Raw genomic sequence first — 21,771 nt, 5'->3', positions numbered from 1 at the left:
ATTATATTATTATAATAGTATAGATTATTTTCATTTAAAATGAGTAAAGTTGGACTATTTTCAAGGAAGTCTATCTCTAGCTTTTAGCGATGGAGACTGCAACTCATTATAGTAAACTGGAATAATGAACAGCTTTGTGAAAACGATACTATTATACTCTCCATTGTAGCATTTTAAATACCGCATGCATTTTATATACCTTTTTATTATAATGGACCGGATTGAAGGAAAGAATAGTTTTTTTTATTCATTGACAATGATTCAAAAGTCACTTACCTACTCGTTTCGGATAATTATTTACCCGCTTGAAAAGGCCAGTAGGTAAAGCAATCATAATATTCATTTGATTACCGATCTCAACCTTTCACCGGCTCAGTGCAGTAATCATAGTAATTTATATAAAAACCATAGTACACCACGCTTGATCATCATCATCATCAACCGATAGACGTCCACTGGATATAGGTCTCTATTGTAGGGACTTCCACACGTCACGGTCTCGCGCCGCCGCCATCCAGCAGCTCCCTGCGACTCGTCTGATGTCGTCCGTCCACCTGGTGGGGGGTCTTCCAACACTGCGTCTTCCGGTGCAAGGTCGCCATTCCAGCACCTTGGGACCCCAACGTCTATCGGTTTTACGAACTATGTGCCCTGTCCATTGCCACTTCTGCTTCGCAACTCGTTGAGCTATGTCGGTTACTCTAGTTCTCCTACGGATCTCCTCATTTCTGATTTGATCACGTAGAGAAACTCCAAGCATATCTCTCTCCATCGCCCGCTGAGTGACTCTGAGCTTTCTTATGAAGCCCATAGTTAGCGAGCATGTCTCGGATCCATATATCATCACTGGCAACACGCATTGTTCGAAGACTTTGGTCTTCAAGCACTGAGGAATTTTGGACAAGAAGACATCTCGAAGCTGCCTGAACGCTGCCAACGCCACCACGCATGCCAAGTGCGAATTGGCAAACTTCACACACCTTTGACTTACCGAATGTAGGTATTTTTACTGTGTCAATACCGTGCTTTATTTAAGTACCTATCGTACCTATATTGTAAAATTTTATGATTAATAAATTCATACTGTTATTAATATCATTCTGTTAGATATTAATTAGGATTCCAACAAAGTTTGACATAATTTCAAAACCAACCAACATTGCACCTACTTTTTAAAATTCATAAATTTTAATACTGATGTTACTATTAAATTCCAACGAAAGGCTATTTATTATTACAATAATAATGAGTTCAGAAATGAACAATTTTAAGCTGCCAGTTCAATTACCAAAATAGACAAAATATCATTGATATTTTGCAGCATGAATAAACACGATAGTGAATATCATAAAGCTTTAAATGGCGTTTATTTAAGTTGATAAATGGATGGGTGACCATCATGATCAACTCATCGCCGGCTCACTACAGAGCACGGTCTCCTCTCAGAGTGAGAAGGGTTTTGGCCATAGTCTACCACGCTGGCCATGTGAGGACTGGTAGACTTCACACACCTTTGAGAACATTATGGAGAACTCTCAGGCATGCAGGTTTCCTCACGATGTTTTCCTTCACCGTTAAAGAAAGTGATATTTAATTAATTAAAACGCACATAACTCGAAAAGTTAGAGGTGCGTGCCCGAGATCGAACCCCCGACCTCCGATTAGAGGCGGACGTCCTAACCACTAGGCTATCTTCACAGCTATGGTCCTAACCACCAGTATATTTATTACCTAATATAAGTTTTATTAATGGTATTAAAAAAACTCATTTCGCTTCTAATAAAGTTAAAGCCGTTCTCGAAATTCAATTAAATAACCCATTTGTTGTAAAAAATACTTTAATTAACAAGCTTCCCACTAAATCAAGAGCGATCTGCTAATGTACCGTCTAGGGTCCAATCCATTAGCGCGGAAAGTAAACAAAAACCTAACAATGAAACCCTTGCGCTTAAAAAATAAACGAGACCATTCAGTAATCGCTGGGGACTCTACTAATAGTAGAGAAGGTAGGTAGGTATTATTCGCACTTACATTATAAATACCCCATCAATACCCATATTATAAAAAAAAATGCGAAAGTGTGTTTATTTGCTGATTTATCCTTCAATCACGTCGCAATGGAGCAACAGCTCGACATGATTTATTGCATGGGTTATATTTAAAGAACTGGAGATTGGTACTAATATTAATCCCAGAAAATCAAAGAGTTCCCATGGAACTTTTAAAAACCTAAAATCACGCAGACGACAGAGTTTTTTGTACATCAGCTATATTCTACTAATATCCTAAATATCAATTAAAGTTTTAAGCAATTAAATATCACTTTGCTTTAACGGTGCGTGAAGGAAAACATCGCGAGGAAAACTTAATGTCTTCCATAGTGTTCCCCAAGGTGTGTGAAGTCTGCCAATCCGCAATTGGCCGGTGTGAACAATGGCCTAAACTAAAACCCTTCTCATTCTGAGAGGATGAGTATCTCAGCGGGTTTTTATCTTTTTAAAATGGCTAATAATTCATATTTTTGACACACTTACTTAACTAATTAATATTAAAAGAAATTATACCCAAAAAATAGAGTTTTACACGTTTATTATCTTATCAACAACTGATCAAATCACTTAAATATGACTACCCAATTTTCAGTATAGGGCGTTTGCGCACTCATCCGTATTCGGATCGTACTCGTATCTGCGATTCTTCGAAGTGGCCGTCATACAAATAGGTATGTACGCATTCGGTTCGTACTTTTACGGAATCCGTGATTTCACGGATCAGTACACAAACGCAGGGATATAAAAATCTGTAAACATATTCAACACACACGACACACTAAGTTTAATTAAGGTCCAAACACAAGTAAAGGCGCGCGATCGCGTAACTGCAATCTGGCGATGTATTTCATGTTCTGAAGATCGTTTTCTGTCACATATCCAACCCTTTGCAACTGTCCATTTGGCAACAAAACGTAATACGTCCCAATACTCTTCTGTACTTCTACTGGTTCCACTAAAGTTTCTGCTTGTGGATTATCAGTGGTCGGTACCCCATAAGTGTTATCAGGAACACCATATGTTTTTTCTGGAGCACCATAAGTTTGATCAGGAACTCCATAAGTCGTTGATGGCGGTGTTAGATCCTGTGGCAACGAGAATGCTTGTCCGTCTGGCTTCCATCCGGAAGCTGGGTACGGAGCTCTAGCTTCAGGAGGTCCGTAAGTGTCCATTGGTGTAGCAGTAGTTTCTATTGGTAAAGCGAACGCTGCACCAGACGGCTTCCAGCCTGATGGAGGATACGGACCAGTAGCAGTAGTAGATTCTACTGTTGATTCCGTAGTTGTTGGTGTTAACTCTTGTCTCTGAGACCGAAACCTCGTTCGGAAGCGAGGTGGTTCAGCCATCACACCAAAAATCACACAGCATAATATCACTAAACACTTCATTGTTAGTTCTGAAGAGCTGATAACTTGTCTAATTGTTATTCAAAATTTAACTGATGTCTAGCTAATGTTAGGTGTCGAATTTATACCACTATGATAGTTGTTTAATTGTTCTTTGTGTATCATATTTGGTCTGGAGCTAAGGCCATACGGAGGATAGGGTAATGTGAGTATAGAGACACAGGACACGTATGTGGTGACTGCCATTGAACTGTATGACGTCAAACAGCATTGGATATCCCTGAGTGTGTGAACAATGTTATTCTAATTAGAAAATATTTAATGCAATCTATATAAGTACCGCAAATTGCTAATGCGCGTGGCCGCCATTTCAGTGACTTCAGCACGAGACTGAAGTTAGAAGAATTATATTTTTATTACGGCTGACGTCAAAATGACGTCATTTCGATGTTAATGAGACATGGTTCCGGCGCAATAGCAATTTGCGGGACGCACTTTCCACTTGCACTTTCCACTCTTCACTCTCATAGCTCGATGACGGAAATCCAGCACGACCAGAATGAGATCAGGTGTAAGACCGACGGCTCTACTGGCTCTCCGAACCTTGAAAGTGGAACACCGCCAACTTCCCAACTCCAGACAAAGAGAATTTCTTAAGAAAAATCCAATACTTAACTATTTTGTGGCCTATGGGAATTGAATCTAGGATCTCGTCATCTGCAATCGAAGGTGCTAACCACTATTCCGAGCATAACAAGCTCGTAAATGTCGTAACTGAGTACATTTTTATCATCATCATCATAATCAACCCATAGCCGGCTCACAACAGAGCACCGGTCTCCTCTCAGAGTAAGAAGGGTTTTTGGCCATAGTCTACCACGCTGGCCATGTGCAGATTGGCAGAATTCACACACCTTTGAGAACATGGCCACCTCCCAGGTATGCAGGTTTCCTCACGATATTTTCTTTCAATGCTTAAAAAAAACAAAATTTATTTTACGACTTTTTTAAGAGTTAATTTCTACGATTTGCTTGCAGGTCTGTTACATTGGAGTTTTAAACAAATTCTTTAAGTCCTTATGAACCCTTACACCTTTGAGAACATTATCTATAATTCTTAGGTTTCCTCACGATGTTTTAAGTGATACTTATATGTATACCTACTTAAAACGCACATAACTCCGAAAAGTTACAGGTGCGTGCCTGGGATCGAATCCCCGACCTCGGATTAGGAGGCGGACGTCCTAACCACTAGGCTATCACAGCTTTTTATTACTCATACTTGTGTTAAAAAACAATAACCAACCATCATCGAGTGCACGTGACCTTAATAACGTGCGTGCTCATGTCGAGAGTGTGCTCTACATATAAATGACGCCCGCCATTGTACGGCGACGCAGCGCCCATTTCATTGTAATGCATTTACATACCATTGCAAGTGTGAACTCACTAATTGCAATGTTATGACATAACACATCCTTGAATGATTGTGATATAAGTTATGGCTTTAATTTAATAGTAGCTGATGCCCATGCACGACTTTGTTCGCGTGGATTTAGGTTTTTATAAATCCTGCAGGAATTCTTTGATTTTCGGCGATAAAAAGTAGCCTATGTCACTCTCCAGGTCTTTAACTATAACCATGCAAAAAATCACGTCGATCCGTTGCGACTTGATTGAAGGACAAACCAACAAACAAACAAACACACTTTCGCATTTATAATAAGGGTACTGATTCATCGTCATCATCCCCTTTCGGCGGCTCGCTTAAGTGTGACACTGATCCCCTATCAATGAGAAGGGTCGGGCCATAGACCAGCACGCTGGTCAAGTGCGGATTATTATTTATTCACATACATTTCAGAAAATTGAAAACTGAAACCCGACTACGATCTTCGTAAACACCGAAATATTATATTAAAACTAGCTTATGCTCGCGACTTCGTCCGCGTGAACTACAAAATTTCAAACCCTATTTCACCCCCTTAGGAGTTGAATTTTCAAAAATCCTTTCTTAGCGGATGCCTACGTCATAATAGCTCTCTGCATGCCAAATTTCAGCCCGATCCGTCCAGTAGTTTGAGCTGTGCGTTGATAGATCAATCAATCAGTCAGTCAGTCAGTAAGTCAGTAAGTAAGTCAGTCAGTCAGTCAGTCAGTCAGTCAGTCAGTCAGTCAGTCACCTTTCCCTTTTATATATTTAGATTGAGTTTCTGGCGCTTGGTATATTTTAACAGTAGGTATACTATATTTATATTTTTGAACTCAGTATTTTTTCTCTTTCATTTGCAATCCTACTCTATGCAATAGCAAAAAAAATTTAAGTCCCCCATTTTTTTGGATGTAACATCCGTCAGATTAGTGGATACAGTGGAACATAAATAGATACAAACATACATAGACTGCCAAAATCATTACCCTTCTCGGTAGGAAAGGCCCCTTCTTGCTGGTTCTTCTCGGTAGGCAAGGCATTCCGAACCAGTGGTAGATGCATCCGACTATTCGTAAGTACTTGTAAAAGTTTATACGAATAAAAAAGATTTTTATTTTTATTTTATTTTATTCTTCCTTTGTGGCTTTGCCGTAGTCGAGTAAAAATAAAAAAGGTGTTTGCCACTAGACTATCACTGCTTTTTTACCTACCAGCTATACCTAACGTCTTAATAGTCGCTGATAATCATCTGACAAAGATAATATTCTCACAATGTGTGAGCCCAAGTCACCACTAACAACGGTTTTGCTCGCATTTTGCCGACATAAAGGCTATTCTACGTCGATACCCTCACCTCGCCGTGCCAATAAAAGCAATAACCATGAGCATAGAAACGTGTCTCTTGGTCCTTGCAGTTAGGGTTGTCTATACGATCGGTCTAGTAGTTTGAGCTGTGCGTTGTTAGATCAGTCAGTCAGTCAACTTTTCATTTTATATAGGTACTTAGATTGTATGTTTTTGGTGACACAGTATCCGAGTCCCCGACCGGATGCTCTATGGAGTATGGACGTCCTCAAAACTAAGAAAAATCCGCGGAAACCCAGATAGGTGGCAACCCTACTTGCAGTAAAAAAGAAAAACTTACCGCTCAGCACACATACACCGTCCAATTTAATCTGAAACAGAAATTAATGGAAATTAATTGAAATGCTCTCCATTGACGATCAATAGGATATAATAAAAGAAAGCGCAGAAAGCTTTCAATAAAGTAAAAATTATAAATACTATCTGTCCCGGCTTACTCACGTGTGTAGTCGACGTTAGCCCGACTAGTTTCGAACCCATACGGGGTCCTTTTTCAAGTCAAAACCGCGGCGCGGGCGCGGACGGACTCCCTTGAAAAAGGACCCCGTATGGGTTCGAAACTAGTCGGGCTAACGTCGACTACACACGTGAGTAAGCCGGGACAGATAGTATTTATAATGGAAATCACTCACGGTAGTTTAAACGCTAAAGTAAAAATTGATATTATTATTTTATTATTTCAGATTATCAATCCTTTGCGCATCGTATTTGCGGTCACAATCCGTTTAAAATTGAAGTCGATTGAAATAACAGTTGTGGGCTAGCTTGGTATGGCAGTTTAATAATTACCCACTACTTATAATTTCTGATAGGTTTAATTAACATATTAAAATAAAGATAACAGGTACATACCATGATTAATTTGATGTTTTTATTTGTGCAAATTAATGGGTTGAACTATCGACACAAAAACATTAATCGTGGTATGTACCCGTTACCTACATTAAAATATGTCGTTAAACTGCGAAATAAGCTTTAAATATCATTAAATTAACATAATTATCTTTACATAGGTAAACATAGTAGGTACCTACTTCAAGTTTTAAGTATGATACATAGCAGTGGCGTGCACAGTGTTTGAAGCCAGGGTAGGCATTAGTTAGGTAGAAACCTGTTTACTGGCAGGTCATATAGGAAAAATATGCATTGAGCTATTACAACTGGGGTAAGCAGTGCATTTATGCCTCTTTGACCTGCTCGCCACTGATACATAGGTACGATAAGCAAAATCAGCCCTAACCTATTTTGCTTACACAAAATGTAGCCTCATTAAGGTGAAAATGAATGAAAAGCGTGAATAAAGATTTCATTTCTGAGCGGGCAGTTACCCTAGACCTTTATCTAGCCATTTTAAGTTTGTCTCTCGACAATAATTACGCGAAGGCAGCACGGTTAAACTAAAGGTCTATTGCCTGAAGAACTTTATTTCATGTGAAGTTTTTATGTTATAAATTATAATAAAATTTTGATGTTATGAATAATTATTATTAAAGAGATAATTTTTTATATCTATTAAAAATATTAATCGAATATCAATGAATTATTTCTTTGTTGAAATATAGGTCTATGGGTCTTACAAAAGTTAGGTCTTATAAATAACTAACTTATGCTCGCAACTTCGTCCGCGTGGACTACAAAAACTTCAAATCCCTTTTTTACCCCCTTAGAGGTTGAATTTTCAAAAATTCTTTCTTAGCGGATGCCTACGTCATAATAGCTATCTATCTGCATGCTAAATTTTAGCCCGATCCGTGCTTAGTATGAGCTGTGCGTTGATAGATCAGTCAGTCAGTCACCTTTTCCTTTTATATATTTAAGATAACCACGTTTTATCAACCATTGAACTTTTATGATATCAGCCTACTATCAGTAGAGTATTATCTATTATAATGCTACGTCTATGATATTAACTTAATTAAATATTTCAGTCCGCTAATTTTGCTTAGCGCCTGCCAAAATAAAAAAACAACAACACTTCTTACAGTGCGACAAGGCTATCTTGGCGCGTGGCGAAAATCGGAACTAATGTTGTCGTCAAGTGTCCCCTTTGTTTGAATATTCTAAATGTAAGCCTTTGTTCTTCAACAGCGCCCCCTGTCAATGTCATTGAAGTGCCTATAGAACCTTGTCGCACTGTCTGTAACGTTTACATGTTAGTTTTAAACTTACCTACTGACAGAAGACGCAGGTTCGAATCCTGCCGGTTCCGCAATTTTTAATATGTATTCAAAATTATTTAGAAATTTCCTTGAAGTGTAGGTAAAAACAATATCATAAGTTTTTTTAAAAATACGTGTTAGATTAATATGTCAATCAATGGCACACATTCTAGCCAATGCATTAAAATTTACGTAATACATAAGAAGACTCTTTACTGCGACCACTATGAATCCAAAACAAACCTCATAATAAAAAATCTGTCATTTAAAATGATAAAATACTTAGTTAGATTACTTGAAACTATTATTGAAAAGCGAATAAAATTTCAATAGTGAATCGAAAGCAGCTGGACACAAGATGGGTACATAATGAACTAAATCCCGACAAGGAAGAGGTGTTTGAAGTGAAGACAAATCCTCTCACAGACATCTTGAAACGTTTATTTCATACAGTTATTTTTCAATTTAATTTTAGTCCTTCGTTATATTTTTTTAATAAGTCAATAATTTAAAAAAAACATGACTGCCTTGCTATAGTGAATTTTTAGAGTTTCGTACCTCAAACGGATAAACGGAACCCTTATAGGATCACTTTGTTGTCTGTCTGTCTGTCAAGAAACCTATAGGGTACTTCCCGTTGACTTAGAATCATAAAATTTGGATTCACAAAAAAAAATTTCAAGGTGTTCATGAACAAATATTGCTATTTTCAACTTCTAAAGTAAGACTACTATACCAAGTGGGGTATTATATGAAAGGGCTTTACTTGTACCTACATTATAAAAAAGATTTTTATTTATTTTTACGCATAATAGTTTTTGATGTATCGTGCGATTGTAGTACGGAACCCTCTGTCTGACTCGCAAGTGGTCGGTTTTTTTTTCCAAAAAAAATTATAGCCAAGGATTCTAACAATTTGCCATAAATCTAAATCTGCCCAAGACTAGCTGGGCCCAAAACTGGTCGGTCTCCTTTAATTTAACTATAACAATTTTAACTCTAAACCTTTCTTTGTGCTGTATTATAAGTATAATTTGGTAGAAACCTCAAGGGTACGAAGCTACAAGGAACATCAGCCGGCTAATTATAATTTGGCAGAATCGACAAAACCTTGTTACTCCAACGCCACGTGATGTTTGCCTGGATATTCCTATTAGTATGCTAAAACGGTCGGTCGATGCTTGTAGGGTTCAAGAGTTAAGAGGCAAGCGTTTTTTTTACTCAGCCATGTTTGTATTTAGCGGCGATATCTTACCTAATGCTATGTGACAATCTGGCTAATTCTGTTGTAGGTACGCTATGTCTAAACTACATAAACGCGTCTAAATCTAGTGCTATCCTTTTCCACAGTGAGCATTATGAAAGGGATATCAATAGATTTAAACTTGTCTTTTTGGTTTAATTAAGAGCTGGTATAATGGATTAATCTTATTCAAAGGATGCCTGTATTAAATATTTTTCGGAAACTTAGCTCACGGCCAAAGTTGATGTTCATTAGACGAAACTATAATACTGTACTGGGCTGTGATTTTGTGAATAACATACAGTTGCACTTCCTTTGCAAATTCCACACTATGCGTTAAAAAAGACATAATATTATATTGTGCTAGATTTAAAAATGCAGCTTAGACCATACGCAAACTTCAAAGGATAAAACAGCACTTTAGCAATTAAATCGTAAATGGGACGTAAGTAGACATGGAAATGTTATGAAATTAACGCAAAGTTTATACACTGGGCATGGGATTTGCGCAGAACACTCGCAATCAAAGCCTTCAGTAAACCTATTTGCGTAGAAACCCATCTCTAGAGATTGCTGAGACGAAAATGAACAACACTTACATAATAAGTATTATACATTTTAAAGAGGCATTTTAAAAACTCAGCAGGTTTATTCGGTATCTCAGTGAGTACTAACTAGCGACTATATTATTATTCTTTATGTACCTACACTTCGAAACAATATCTACAACAATCAATATCTGGTGGGAGGCTTCGGCCGTGGCTAGTTACCACCCTACCGGCAAAGCCATGTCGCCAAGCGATTTAATGTTCCAGTACGATGCCGTGTAGAAACTAAAGTGGTGTGGGCTTAATAAAAAGCTGTCATACCCCTTCCAGGTTAACCCGCTCCCATCTTAGACTGCATCATCACTTACCACCAGTTGAGATTGCAGTCAAGGGCTAACTTGTATCTGAATAAAAAAAAAACAACATCATGATCAACCTGCTCATAGAGATGTCTCACATTGCAACTGAGTACGAACTCAGAGTTTGGCCATAGTTTACAACGTCGCGCTGGCAGACTTCACACACCTTTGAGAACATTATGAAGCATTCTCAGGTAAGTTGGTTTTCTCACGATGTTTGTCTTCACCGTTAAAGCTAGGAAAGCTATCACAGCGTTATACGACTATATTATAGTAAATATTTTCTTACTAAGTAACTAAAATCTACCTATTCTGTCAAATTATTTTCTTTTCTCTTCTAATTAGCGTCAATCTTGTACCTAATGGGAGTGAACTTAAACTCAAACGCGTGAAAAACGAAATAACAACCTTTCAAACTCGATCTTTTACCAATATACTTTTGAGGTTTCCCGTATTTACCGCATAGGCAGACGGGAAATATTGGCGAAAATCTAATTACCAGTACTTTAGGACCGTTTTAATCTGATTTACGTGTCTTAGATTTCATTAATTGCCCCAATTCGAAACACATAAAAGCTCTATTGGTCTGTATTTCGTGCCTATTCATGGAATTATGTGAATTGCTTACCGAGTACCTAAATAAAATGTTTGCGAGATCATTATTTAGCAATAAATCCGATGAAGCCATTAGAGTGTTAATTATGTGCCTATTTAAAGGAAACAAAATAAATCGGATTTGGTATAGGTAAGTCGTGCCAAACCTTCGCTTAGATCCGAGCAAGTATTTGCACTGTTTCATTGAACTTCGAAAGGAACATAGCTACCCATAGAATTCATTCAAAGGAGCATCAAAGATGACTGATGAGTATTGAGGCATCAGTGCGTGTTGATGTAATAACGTGTCGTATTTGCACAGTGTATCAATGCAATTTATGTTGCTAGAGAATTTTTGTTTCTACCTGTATGAGTTGTAAAAATCGATTAAAGACAGCAAATTCCTTTGTGTAGTATTCATCATCATCATCATGATCAACCCATCGCCGGCTCACTACAGAGCACGGGTCTCCTCTCAGAGTGAGAAGGGTTTTGGCCATAGTCTACCACGCTGGCCAAGTGCGGATTGGCAGACTTCACACACCTTTGAGAACATTATGGAGAACTCTCAGGCATGCAGGTTTCCTCACGATGATATTACTATAAAGTAGCTAGAGACGTCCGTAAAGTAAACCCCACTAATACGACCACTTTTCATAGCTAAGCCCCCGTTTGAAAAAGAATTCAGTAAATAAAGCTATGAAGGATGAAAGAGTTAACAGCGATCAGTGTTCCTACGTCCTCAATTCCCAATTAGATTAATGGTGTTCCACGTACATCCCTTAGATTTTCGCTTTTTTCTTCAAAAAGGATGCCCATCAGTATTACTTTTATTTAAATAGACTTTTTGAAGCCTCTTTTGAATCATCTTTTGTGATAAATCCACCGCTGCTTTGAGAAGTTATTTCTTCCGAGAAACGTAAAGTTTTGTTGCGTACTTTTCTCAGCATTTTCTTTTGGTTTTGTTTTGTCGTTACTAAACGAGTAGGCGAGTGCCGAGCAATGAAAAGTGAGTGTGTAGTTGGAATAGTTTTGTCGCTAGACTATGAGTGACGGCAGAGCACAGAACACATTTACTCCAGGAGAAGAAGCCCAACTACATACAAATAAAGTGCAGACTGTGCACCGTCACGCCATCTATTAGTGATTCCATAGAATTAAACTTTTGGCGCGAAATTACGAACCCCGTATTGTTTTTTTTTTTTTTCTATATTAGGCCCGCATTTCAATCGCCAAATAATCTTTAACCGAGGAGTTTATTCCACAGTTAAAGATTATTATTTATGGCGATTGAAAAGCGGTCATAACAAAACTGGAATAAAACAAGTAAAAACTTTTTAAAATGCTATAATTTTTAGAAATAAATTTTTATATACAAAGATTTAAGTTATGTTTTTACTCATTTTTTTTCTAAGCTATTAGATGAAGTAAAAAAAATGTACTTTTAAAGTGTTTTATTACAAATACGTCATAATCCACAGCATACATAATGAAGAAATTACAAAAACAGGTTATAGTTAAACCAAAGTTGGATTACAGTAATAAATCTTAATAGAATTATTATCTTTTAAACAGATTAATTATTATTAAAGATCTAATACTGAAATGTTTTTCAAACTAGGGAATGTTACATAGCAAGAACTACTTATTCAATATATCATAAATAGAATAATGAACAGAACCAATATAGGCATATAGGCATATTTAGTAGTGGTTTGTGGAAGCACAGACAGGTCCTGAAATAAGGCAAAATACACAAAATTATTATATTTTTTTAACTGATGATTTATAAAAAATTGCAATAGAAACATTATATTACATACCACTGTGATGTATCTGGTGGCCGAGATAAGATAGGCACATTTGGTACCTAGTGGGTTGTGGAAGCCACACTGACTGTTCCTGGAATAAGGCAAAATACACAAAATCAATATATTGGTTTATCTACTGAGAATGTGTTAAGTAGGTACATATTGCAATAGAAATTTATATTATGTACCAACTGAATTAAATGTTGTTGTGATGTGTCTGCTGGCAGAGACAAGATAGGCACATTAGGACAGGTTCTAAAATGAGGCAAAATGAACAAAATTGATGTTTTTCTGAGATTTTTTTACAAATTGCAATAGAAATGAATAGTTACTAGGTACATACCACTGAAATTGAATGTTGTTGCAATGTTTCTGCTGGTGAGCCAGGCACACTGCTGGTGTGCAAGCTTTTCAACACCTACTCAGTTACATTGGCAAAACAATATTCTGCCCAAATTCGAAGTCTGAAACATTATAATAATACTATATAATAAACCAAAATATCAAAAACACCAGCGTTTCTGACTTCTTTAGCCGGTTTGTAGATAAAAAGAACAGCTGGTACTTAAGGGACACGACAATATTTACCTTGCATAATTAGATGCCTTTCCGGCTCTTGGTAAAGAGTGGATAGTAAGTGTTGGGTCGAAAGCCAATGCACAGCACTTAACACGCTTTCTATATTTATCAGACATGATAAATTTAATCTTACAAACGAAAAGAGTCACCAAACAATAAGTCACTGTTCTTATTTTTCTCTAGTCTCAATCACACTGCTGCGAGTTTCTTCAAGCTAACAGGGAGAGAAAAATAGAAGCAAAAACACTAAACCACATGAAATACAACTAAAAAAATACAAATTTATCACAACTGTTGGGAAAGAAAACTTTCATATTTAAACCAACAACCTAAAAACAAATGTACCATAGAGTAGATAGTTGCCAGTTGTTTATAGTTTGAAACTTTGTCTCTGACTTTGAAGTCTAGAATGAGACAAAGAATTTCTTTGTTTCATTCTAAATGATTCCATAAAAAAGTCTGCAACGGCCCCATACAAAGTTGCCACCCCCTGCGGCAGAGTCTGCGTAAATTGCGCGAGTGTTTTGACAATCGCCTCTGAATGAGTTTTTCCTTGATATTTCTCATCGTTATGACAAAGCAAGTGACAAAGTATAATACCCAGCAGTACGCACAGTTAGCGCATGTTTACGTATCTCTTTAATTGACTCGGAATCATTATATCGATTGTACGTTTCTTGAGCGAGGATTCGATAGCTAGTCGCTTTTCGTCAGCGATGGAACAGGCGCCTTAAAGATAATCCACTTGACCCTTGAACTGTAATTCCCATCAAGTAGGTAGATACTAACCAAATATTTACCGAAACTCAGTTAAACTTGACCGGAGGCCTTCTAGTAGCGACAACAAATCCAATTTGTATACCGTTGCTAGTGTCAAGATCGAGTTATCCCGCGGGGCTGCCGGAGATAGGATGAGGGTTAATCGCCTTTGCCCTCGTCCCGTTCTCAAGTTATTTTTTTGATTGATTGAAACCATGCACACACGCACTCACGCCCACACAAACACAGATAACATGGACTTCCACACACATATTATTTTCTTTAGCTCTTTAGTTTAGTTAGTATGTTAGTTAGTATGTAGTTAGCTTTGTATTCACCGAGCTGGAGGCCCTGTTTTCCGAGACACAGTTTCTACTAGTTCGGAATACAGGTTTATTGTTTTGGTAAGAATTTTATAATAACTAGTTTTAAGGTCTCAATACTAACAAAAAAAAAAAAAAAAAGAAATTGGCTTTAGTAAACCAATAACCTTCTGATTCTGATTGAACTTCTTCTTATCCTGAACTTAATATCTTAAATACTAATCCATATCTATACTACTACTAGCTTATGCTCGCGACTTCGTCCGCGTGGACTACACAAATTTCAAACCCCTATTTCACCCCCTTAGGGGATGAATTTTCAGAAATATTTTCTTAGTGAATGCCTACGTCACAATAGCAGCTATCTGCATGCCAAACATAGTCCGATCCGTACAGTAGTTTGAGCTGTGCGTTGATAGATCAGTCAGTCAATCACCTTTTCCTTTTATATATTTAGATTAATAAATGCGAGAGCGTATTTCTTTATTTATTTATACTTTATTTCACACATAAACAACACAAGTAAACGTAATAAAAACATACAAGGATGTTAATCTAATAGCTGTAGCATACACAGATAGCATGCATCTCGGGTATGGAAATAATATACTTAAGCTACTTTTTATCCCGGAAAATAAAGAGTTTCCATGCATTTTGAGATCCACTTGGACAAAGTCATGGACATAATAATATTATAGGTAGGTAGAAGGTATTTAAATAAAATATAATGTTGACACAATGAATGTAATACAAGTTGTATACAAGCACCAACAGAACCTAAATTAAATTTGTATTTAGGTATGAATTCCATGGCGGGCAGTGCACAAATCTAGTTCTCCCTAGGGACATTGGATAAGGGTCGCGTCGCTGTCACCAAAAACAGTTTAACCTTTGAACCAAATACCTACTCCATGACTCTTATCCAGACTGCCATATTAATAATTAAATCGAGCCTCAATAGCTCAACCGGTATAGGAGTGGACTGAAAACCGAAAGGTCGACGGTTCAAACCCCGCCCGTTGCACTATTGTCGTACCTGCTCCTAGCACAAGTCTGACGCTTAATTGGAGAGGAAAGGGGAATATTTGTCATTTAACATGGCTAATATTCTTTTTTTTTTAAAATTATAGTATTGAAATAAGGCGTTGTAATTTTCTTCTGTAACTAAAATTATATTGATTTTTAAAAGTATATTTTTTATATCTTATTTTACTAATCCATACTAATATTATAAATGCGAAAGTGTGTCTGTCTGTCTGTCTGTCTGCTAGCCTTTCACGGCCGAACCGTTCAAACTTCAACTGATTTTGACGAAATTTGCTACAGAGACAGCTTGCATCCCGGGGAAGGACCTAGGCTACTTTTTATCCTGGATAATCAAAGAGTTCCTACGGGATTTTTTAAAACCTAAATCCACGCGGACGAAGTCACGGGCATCAGCTAGTAATTATTTAATATTAATGAAATTATTTGCCATTCAGCGAGGTAGTAGCGCCAGTGTATTAGGTACAATGCACATAAATGACCATTTGGACGGCGTATATTTTTTGTAAATATATATTTTTTAATGACAAGTTTTTTTCTAAGTAAGTAATATGTAAATATTCCTTTTCTATTAGATAAATAAATAATTAACTATTTGCGCCTGACTAAATTAAATAGCTCTTACGTTAGAGTGAACATTGTTCACACAAATGTCTCAGGCACTCTCTCTTATGCTTAAACTAGCAGATGCCCGCGACTTCGTCCGCGTACTGGTTTCACATGAGATCTGAAACTTTCCCGCTGCAAAAGGCCCCACTTACCTACTCACTTAGTCTCACCTTAAGACACGGAACCCAGAATACCTAAATGCCAATTTTCATAATATTATCTCTAACTTCAAAAACGTAGGTTTTTCATATTACCCCTCCACCCCCATTTTACTCCCTTATGGGGGGAATTTAGTTAGATCCTTTCTTATCTGATACCTACCCCCTAAAAATAGCCTACATTTCAAATTTCAAGTAAAAATAACAATTGTTAAAACTTTTCTATAAAAACATTGCCCCCCTATTTTACCACCCTTAAGGGGGGAATTTCCCAAATTGAATTATACAGATTTTTATTATTTAAAGCTAATAACCTAAATGTCGATTTTCACGTCTCTAACTCCAAAAACATAGGACTTTCATACAACCTTCGACCCCCTCTTTCGCACCCTTAGGGGGGGAATTTTTCAAAACCGTTTCTTAGCTGACACCTACGTCCTAGAAAGAACCTACCTACCTTCCAAATTTCAAGTTTGTAGGCTTTATAGTTTCTGAGATTTCGTGATTAGTCAGTCAGTCAGTCAGTGAGTGAGTGGTATTTCTCTTTTATATATTTAGATAAATAATTATACAGATGTTGGACTCAGGCACGTATTACCGTGACTCAGGTGCTTACTATGTACACGTGACACTTCAGCCACGTTTTTACTGTCAACTCATTATTTTTCTGATAATTAAACTATTTGGCTCACACTTTATGGGATAGACCGCACTATGGAGAACTCTCAGGCAAGCAGGTTTCCTCTCGATATTTTTCTTCAACATGATAGCAAGTATATTTTTACCTACACTTCAACGAAACTTCTGAATAATTTGAAATACATATCAAAAATTGCTGACCGGCAGGATTCGAACCCGCGTCTCCTGGGATCGCGCCCAACGCTCTGCCCGCTGAGCTACGATTCGCTTGCTGCCAGTGACGAAATTTGTGATATGTACTTATGATCACTCAGTAATGAAGCGAATGTTAATGCCATCTAGTAGCGACACGTTGCAGTTATCGAAACTACTTTCAAAAGCCCTTATTATAGCAAGTGATATAACTTAATTTTTTTAAATATTGGTGGAAATAGAGGTAAATGTGCTTTGTAAAATATAAGAAATTCGCTTCCAACCATTGCCACTGTGAATGGACCCTAAGTGACACACAAGTACAATACAACAGTGAGTGATAAAATACAGGTTTGTTATCACTTATCACTTTTAGTTCGTCTATAAGAGTCAACGAGTTCTTAATAGGAACGTTTAATTCAATTTTGAAATTTTTTGATATGTACTATGTATCGTTACTTAATTTCATAATCATAATATTACACGTAAGAACAGTATCATATCTATATGTAAAAATGGAAAAGGAAAAGCTGACTGACTGACTGATCTATCCACGCACAGCTCAAACCACTGGACGGATCGAGCTGAAATTTGGCATGCAGATAGCTATTATGTCGTAGACATCCGTTAAGAAAGGATTTATGAAATTCCAACCTCTAAGGGGGTTGAAATTTCCTACAGTGTAGTCTAAACACAATGCACTTTAAACTTTTTCAGCAAAATGTGAATGCGGTCCTGGTTTCCGTAGAACAGGGGATTTTGCGAGGAGAGCAACGAGTGACAGTCACCAGAGATGCTCTCTACAATTTATTCAAAGGCATACCGTATGCCGCCCCACCTGAAGGTCACCTGAGATTTCAGGTATTTTATTTCAAGTTTTACATTATTTTTACTTGTAGCAAAAACTGGTCATTTTTGATAGTTTTAGACCCAGCACTAAGCTTCTCTTGTTTAGACTTGTCAAATTAGTTAAATTCATGGTGATATCAGACGGTTCGGTTCACTTGAGGGATTGTCTCATTTTGTTTAGCACTTTTGATTCATTTCATTTGTTCAGTCGTTTCATTTCGAGTGAAACATGCCAAATGAAAGACTGAAATTACTGGACCATCTGAATGGATTACCATTAGAGATTGTGTGCAACTAAATTAAAACCATTGGCATCGCCTACAAAATAAACGATGAAAAATCGACGATGATTGGTGCCCTTTTCTTACTGCAGGGCGCTCTTTTATTTAAGTATTTAAGCGATAAAGATGCGAAATCGCCATTATTTATCTCTTTTCTCAGTCAACTACTAAAATAGTTTTCTAGGCCAGCCGCATACTTATTGTCAGTAAAAATTCCGACTCACGCCAGAAGGCGTTGCTGAAGAATTTACCAATTCACAGAGCGAGTGCCGTATGAAGTTTTCTGACCGCTAATATCTGGTAAAATAGGGCTGGCCTTAAAACATCTATATCACTTAAATCTTTAACCACTAGATTATTGTAATTGATACGCGTCCATTATATTTCAGCCTCCCCAACCAGCAGCTCGTTGGAAGGGGATTAGAAATGCAACACAACATGGAAACATCTGCACACAAATAGACTACCGCACTGGGGAAATTTTACCCTCTAGCGAAGACTGTCTCTATTTGAATGTTTACACTCCAAATGTGATGCCAACCTCACCATTGGCAGTCATGGTTTATATTCACGGAGGAGGCTTCCAAAGCGGGTCAGGCAATGATGACTACTTGGGACCAGATTTTTTCATGAGCCTAAATGTTGTTCTTGTGACTCTGAATTATCGACTGGATGCTCCTGGATTTTTGAGTTTGGGATCTAAAGAGATACCCGGAAATGCTGGTTTAAAAGATCAAGTCGCGGCTTTAAAATGGGTGCAACGAAATATTCCTCAGTTCGGTGGCAACCCGAATAAAGTCACCATTTTTGGGAACACCGCCGGCGCTATATGTTGTCTTCTACACGCCATATCGCCAATGTCTAAAGGCCTGTTCCAGAGAGTGATCGCAATGAGCGGGGTGCCTCTTTTTGATATTGGTGTTACGTTTGAATCGGCACGAAGAGGCTTTACGCTTGGGAAAATTATGGGATATGAAACCAAGAACTCCACTGCACTTTTCGAATTCTTTCAAAATGTTCCAGCATATAAACTAGTAGACACTAGACCACACACAATAATTGCGGAAATATATATGAATAATCTAGTGAAAATGTTTCAGTTTGGGCCGGTAGTGGAGCAAGACTTTGGTCAGGAGAGGTTTTTAACTGAAGCGGCTGTAACATCGATCGTAAATAGAAATACTAACGATGTCGATATAATGATAGGTTACTCTAATGCTGAAGGTTTGTCTGGTATCTCTTATTATGAAGAGTATTTGATTGATGTATACAACAGATATCCCGAGTTGTTCAATCCAAGAAGATTTCTGTACTATCTCAGTGCAGTTGAATATTTACCGTTTTCTGATGCTATTGTGGATTATTACTTCGGGGAAAAACCTGTTAGCATAAGCACGATGGAAGAGTTCGTTAACTATGTAACTGATACATATAAATATCAATCTTTGAGGCATATGAGTGACGTATATTTTTCATTTACAAAAAGGAAATACCTGTATAGATTTAATGGCGTGTCGGAAAGAAATGTTTACAGCAAAGATGGACTTAAATATGGATTAAAGGGAGCAGGTCGAAATGATATTGAGATGTATTTATTCCAAGCAAACGAGTTCAACTTGCCAGTCATTAAGAATAGCAAATCCTACAAAATAATCAAGCAGATAACTACTTTATTTGCCAATTACGCTAAATTTGGGTAACTATCAACAATTAATGTTAATAATATTTGTTTTTATTTTTTATTCAGTAAATTGCCTCATCTTTTAACGGAAGGGTTGGGTTCTTTTTTGGAACAAAAGCCGGCAACGCATTGCCACCAAGCATTTTAGCGTTCCGGTACGGTACGATTAGGGATGTATCCGTTGAAAAAAGTGCCATACCCTTTCCGAGTTAGAAAAGTGTAGTCATCATTCTTGACAGAACCAAATTTCATCAAAATCGGTTAAACGGATGGGCCGCGAAAAGCTAGCAGACAGACAGACACACTTTCGCATTTATAATATTAGTATGGATTTATAATTGATTTTCTTAATTTCTTCAATTATTAGGTATTGATGATTTTCTTCTAAATCTTACTGTTTTATTTCAGCAACCCAACACCTGAGTCGTCATTGGGAGTACGTTGGGACCAATACAACGCCACAACACAAAGCTTCTTGGACATCGGCATAAATCTGACAGCAGGCACTCAACCGGAGGCGTCCATCGTGCAGTTTTGGAGGAACCTATACATACGAGCACGCGTTCCCTTTTATCATGTTGGAAATAATTCAAATGATATATAATCCTGTACGACCTGTATTTGTGTTTAATAAATTATTTTATTTCTCAAGTTTCAAAGTTACACGGGCTCAAAGATTTGATTTGATTTGATTGATTTTTTTAAAAAAAAATACGTAACATATAAAACATACCTACATTTTCCTTTCCTTCCTATTAGGTTAACAGGTTCGATGTCGGTAAAAAATGGTACCTAAATAGGTAGGTGTCTAAACTTCTCAGAGCAATCCAATATGAGTTTCATATTATTATATCATTCAGAACATCAACAAGAGTTAATGTTATTTCCTATCAACGTTTAACTATGTGTATGGTAGGTACTTATATAAATTGATAAAATACAGGTTTGTTAACAATTTTGGTATAAGAGTCAACGAATTCATAATAGAAACTTATTCAGTTATAAGATTGTTTGATATGTACTTAGTGCTAGTTAATTTTATAATTATAATATTAAACGTAAGTACAAACTATCTGTTAGTAGTTGTACTTATTAAATATTTTTAGTTTGAATCGTCATAATATTTTTAACCGCCTTAAGGGGACTCAGTTCAGTGCTTTCTTCATACAAACGTAGGAGGGAAATTACAACAATATTCGATATTGTACGCACAAAACTAAGAATTATATCGATTTATCTCGTCATTATCTAGGTTTATTGATACATAAAACATTGAACAAAATATTGATTTAAAAGTTACGAGGCTCAAAAGGTTCCTATTTTAACACTAAATTAATGACAACTTCGGGCGTAAATAAATAATATTAGGGATATGAAAATTCTAAAAAAATTTATCATTAGACGTAGTTTATTTATTCATTAGTTGAAATAACTTTACTTTGTAAACATAAATTCAGCAGTTTTTGCCCAAAAATACTTTTCCTAAACCCTTTTTGCGCGCTTGATTTCGGTGAAAATCATCGTGCCTCTCAACTTTCTCATACAATGTCAAGTGAAAAGCAAACATGTTACCCACGTGCGCTGCCAATTTCGGTCGAGCGTCCTGCGTCACCTTAACAATAATTATAGATACCTATTACCTACGTACCTACCTATTGGCGAAAATTGATCAAAAATGGCATAAAGCCTGGAATTACTAAGTATCAGACAATCCAAAGTATTCCAAAGCATCACTTTCCAATTTTTTCC

The 21,771-nt window shown here is 37.0% G+C and overlaps 3 protein-coding genes and 1 long non-coding RNA gene across 7 annotated transcripts in view; 1 reads left to right on the top strand and 3 right to left on the bottom strand.

The window, feature by feature from the left end:
- gogo (golden goal) overlaps positions 1-21,771 on the bottom strand; it is a 209,201-nt gene that overhangs the window by 123,650 nt on the left and 63,780 nt on the right. For all 4 annotated transcript variants that reach the window (XM_069501712.1, XM_069501714.1, XM_069501713.1 and 1 more), the window contains exon 2: positions 6,475-6,505. The gene's annotated coding sequence lies outside the window, so the exon portion shown is untranslated. The remainder of the gene's footprint in view (positions 1-6,474; positions 6,506-21,771) is intronic.
- LOC117986457 (uncharacterized) lies at positions 2,581-3,658 on the bottom strand. Its single transcript, XM_034973289.2, has one exon. The coding sequence runs from the start codon at positions 3,437-3,439 to the stop codon at positions 2,840-2,842; it is 600 nt and encodes a 199-aa protein (XP_034829180.1). The 5' UTR covers positions 3,440-3,658; the 3' UTR covers positions 2,581-2,839.
- Positions 12,571-13,801, bottom strand: LOC138403006 (uncharacterized). Its single transcript, XR_011237313.1, has 4 exons — positions 13,497-13,801; positions 13,252-13,372; positions 12,921-12,999; positions 12,571-12,833 (listed from the first exon to the last, which is right to left on the bottom strand). It is a non-coding gene; the product is annotated as an uncharacterized lncRNA (long non-coding RNA).
- LOC117986707 (esterase FE4-like) lies at positions 17,587-20,685 on the top strand. The gene is made up of 4 exons (XM_069501669.1): positions 17,587-17,696; positions 17,929-18,072; positions 18,731-20,037; positions 20,431-20,685. Exons 1-4 carry the CDS (start codon positions 17,652-17,654, stop codon positions 20,624-20,626), a joined length of 1,692 nt encoding a protein of 563 aa, XP_069357770.1. The 5' UTR covers positions 17,587-17,651; the 3' UTR covers positions 20,627-20,685.

The sequence above is a fragment of the Maniola hyperantus genome, chromosome 11 (genome assembly GCF_902806685.2).
Source record: "Maniola hyperantus chromosome 11, iAphHyp1.2, whole genome shotgun sequence".
NCBI classification, from domain to species: Eukaryota; Metazoa; Arthropoda; class Insecta; order Lepidoptera; family Nymphalidae; genus Maniola; species Maniola hyperantus.
The sequence above is the reverse complement of the archived record's forward strand: the minus strand, read 5'-3'. Positions and strand labels throughout refer to the sequence as shown.

Coding starts and splice junctions, on each gene's coding strand:
- LOC117986707 (XM_069501669.1), top strand. CDS start 17,652: ATGTACTATGTATCGTTACTTAATTTCATAATCATAATATTACAC. Junction 17,697..17,928: donor TCATAATCATAATATTACAC/GTAAGAACAGTA, acceptor AAACTTTTTCAG/CAAAATGTGAATGCGGTCCT. Junction 18,073..18,730: donor AAGGTCACCTGAGATTTCAG/GTATTTTATTTC, acceptor ATTATATTTCAG/CCTCCCCAACCAGCAGCTCG.
- LOC117986457 (XM_034973289.2), bottom strand. CDS start 3,439: ATGAAGTGTTTAGTGATATTATGCTGTGTGATTTTTGGTGTGATGGCT.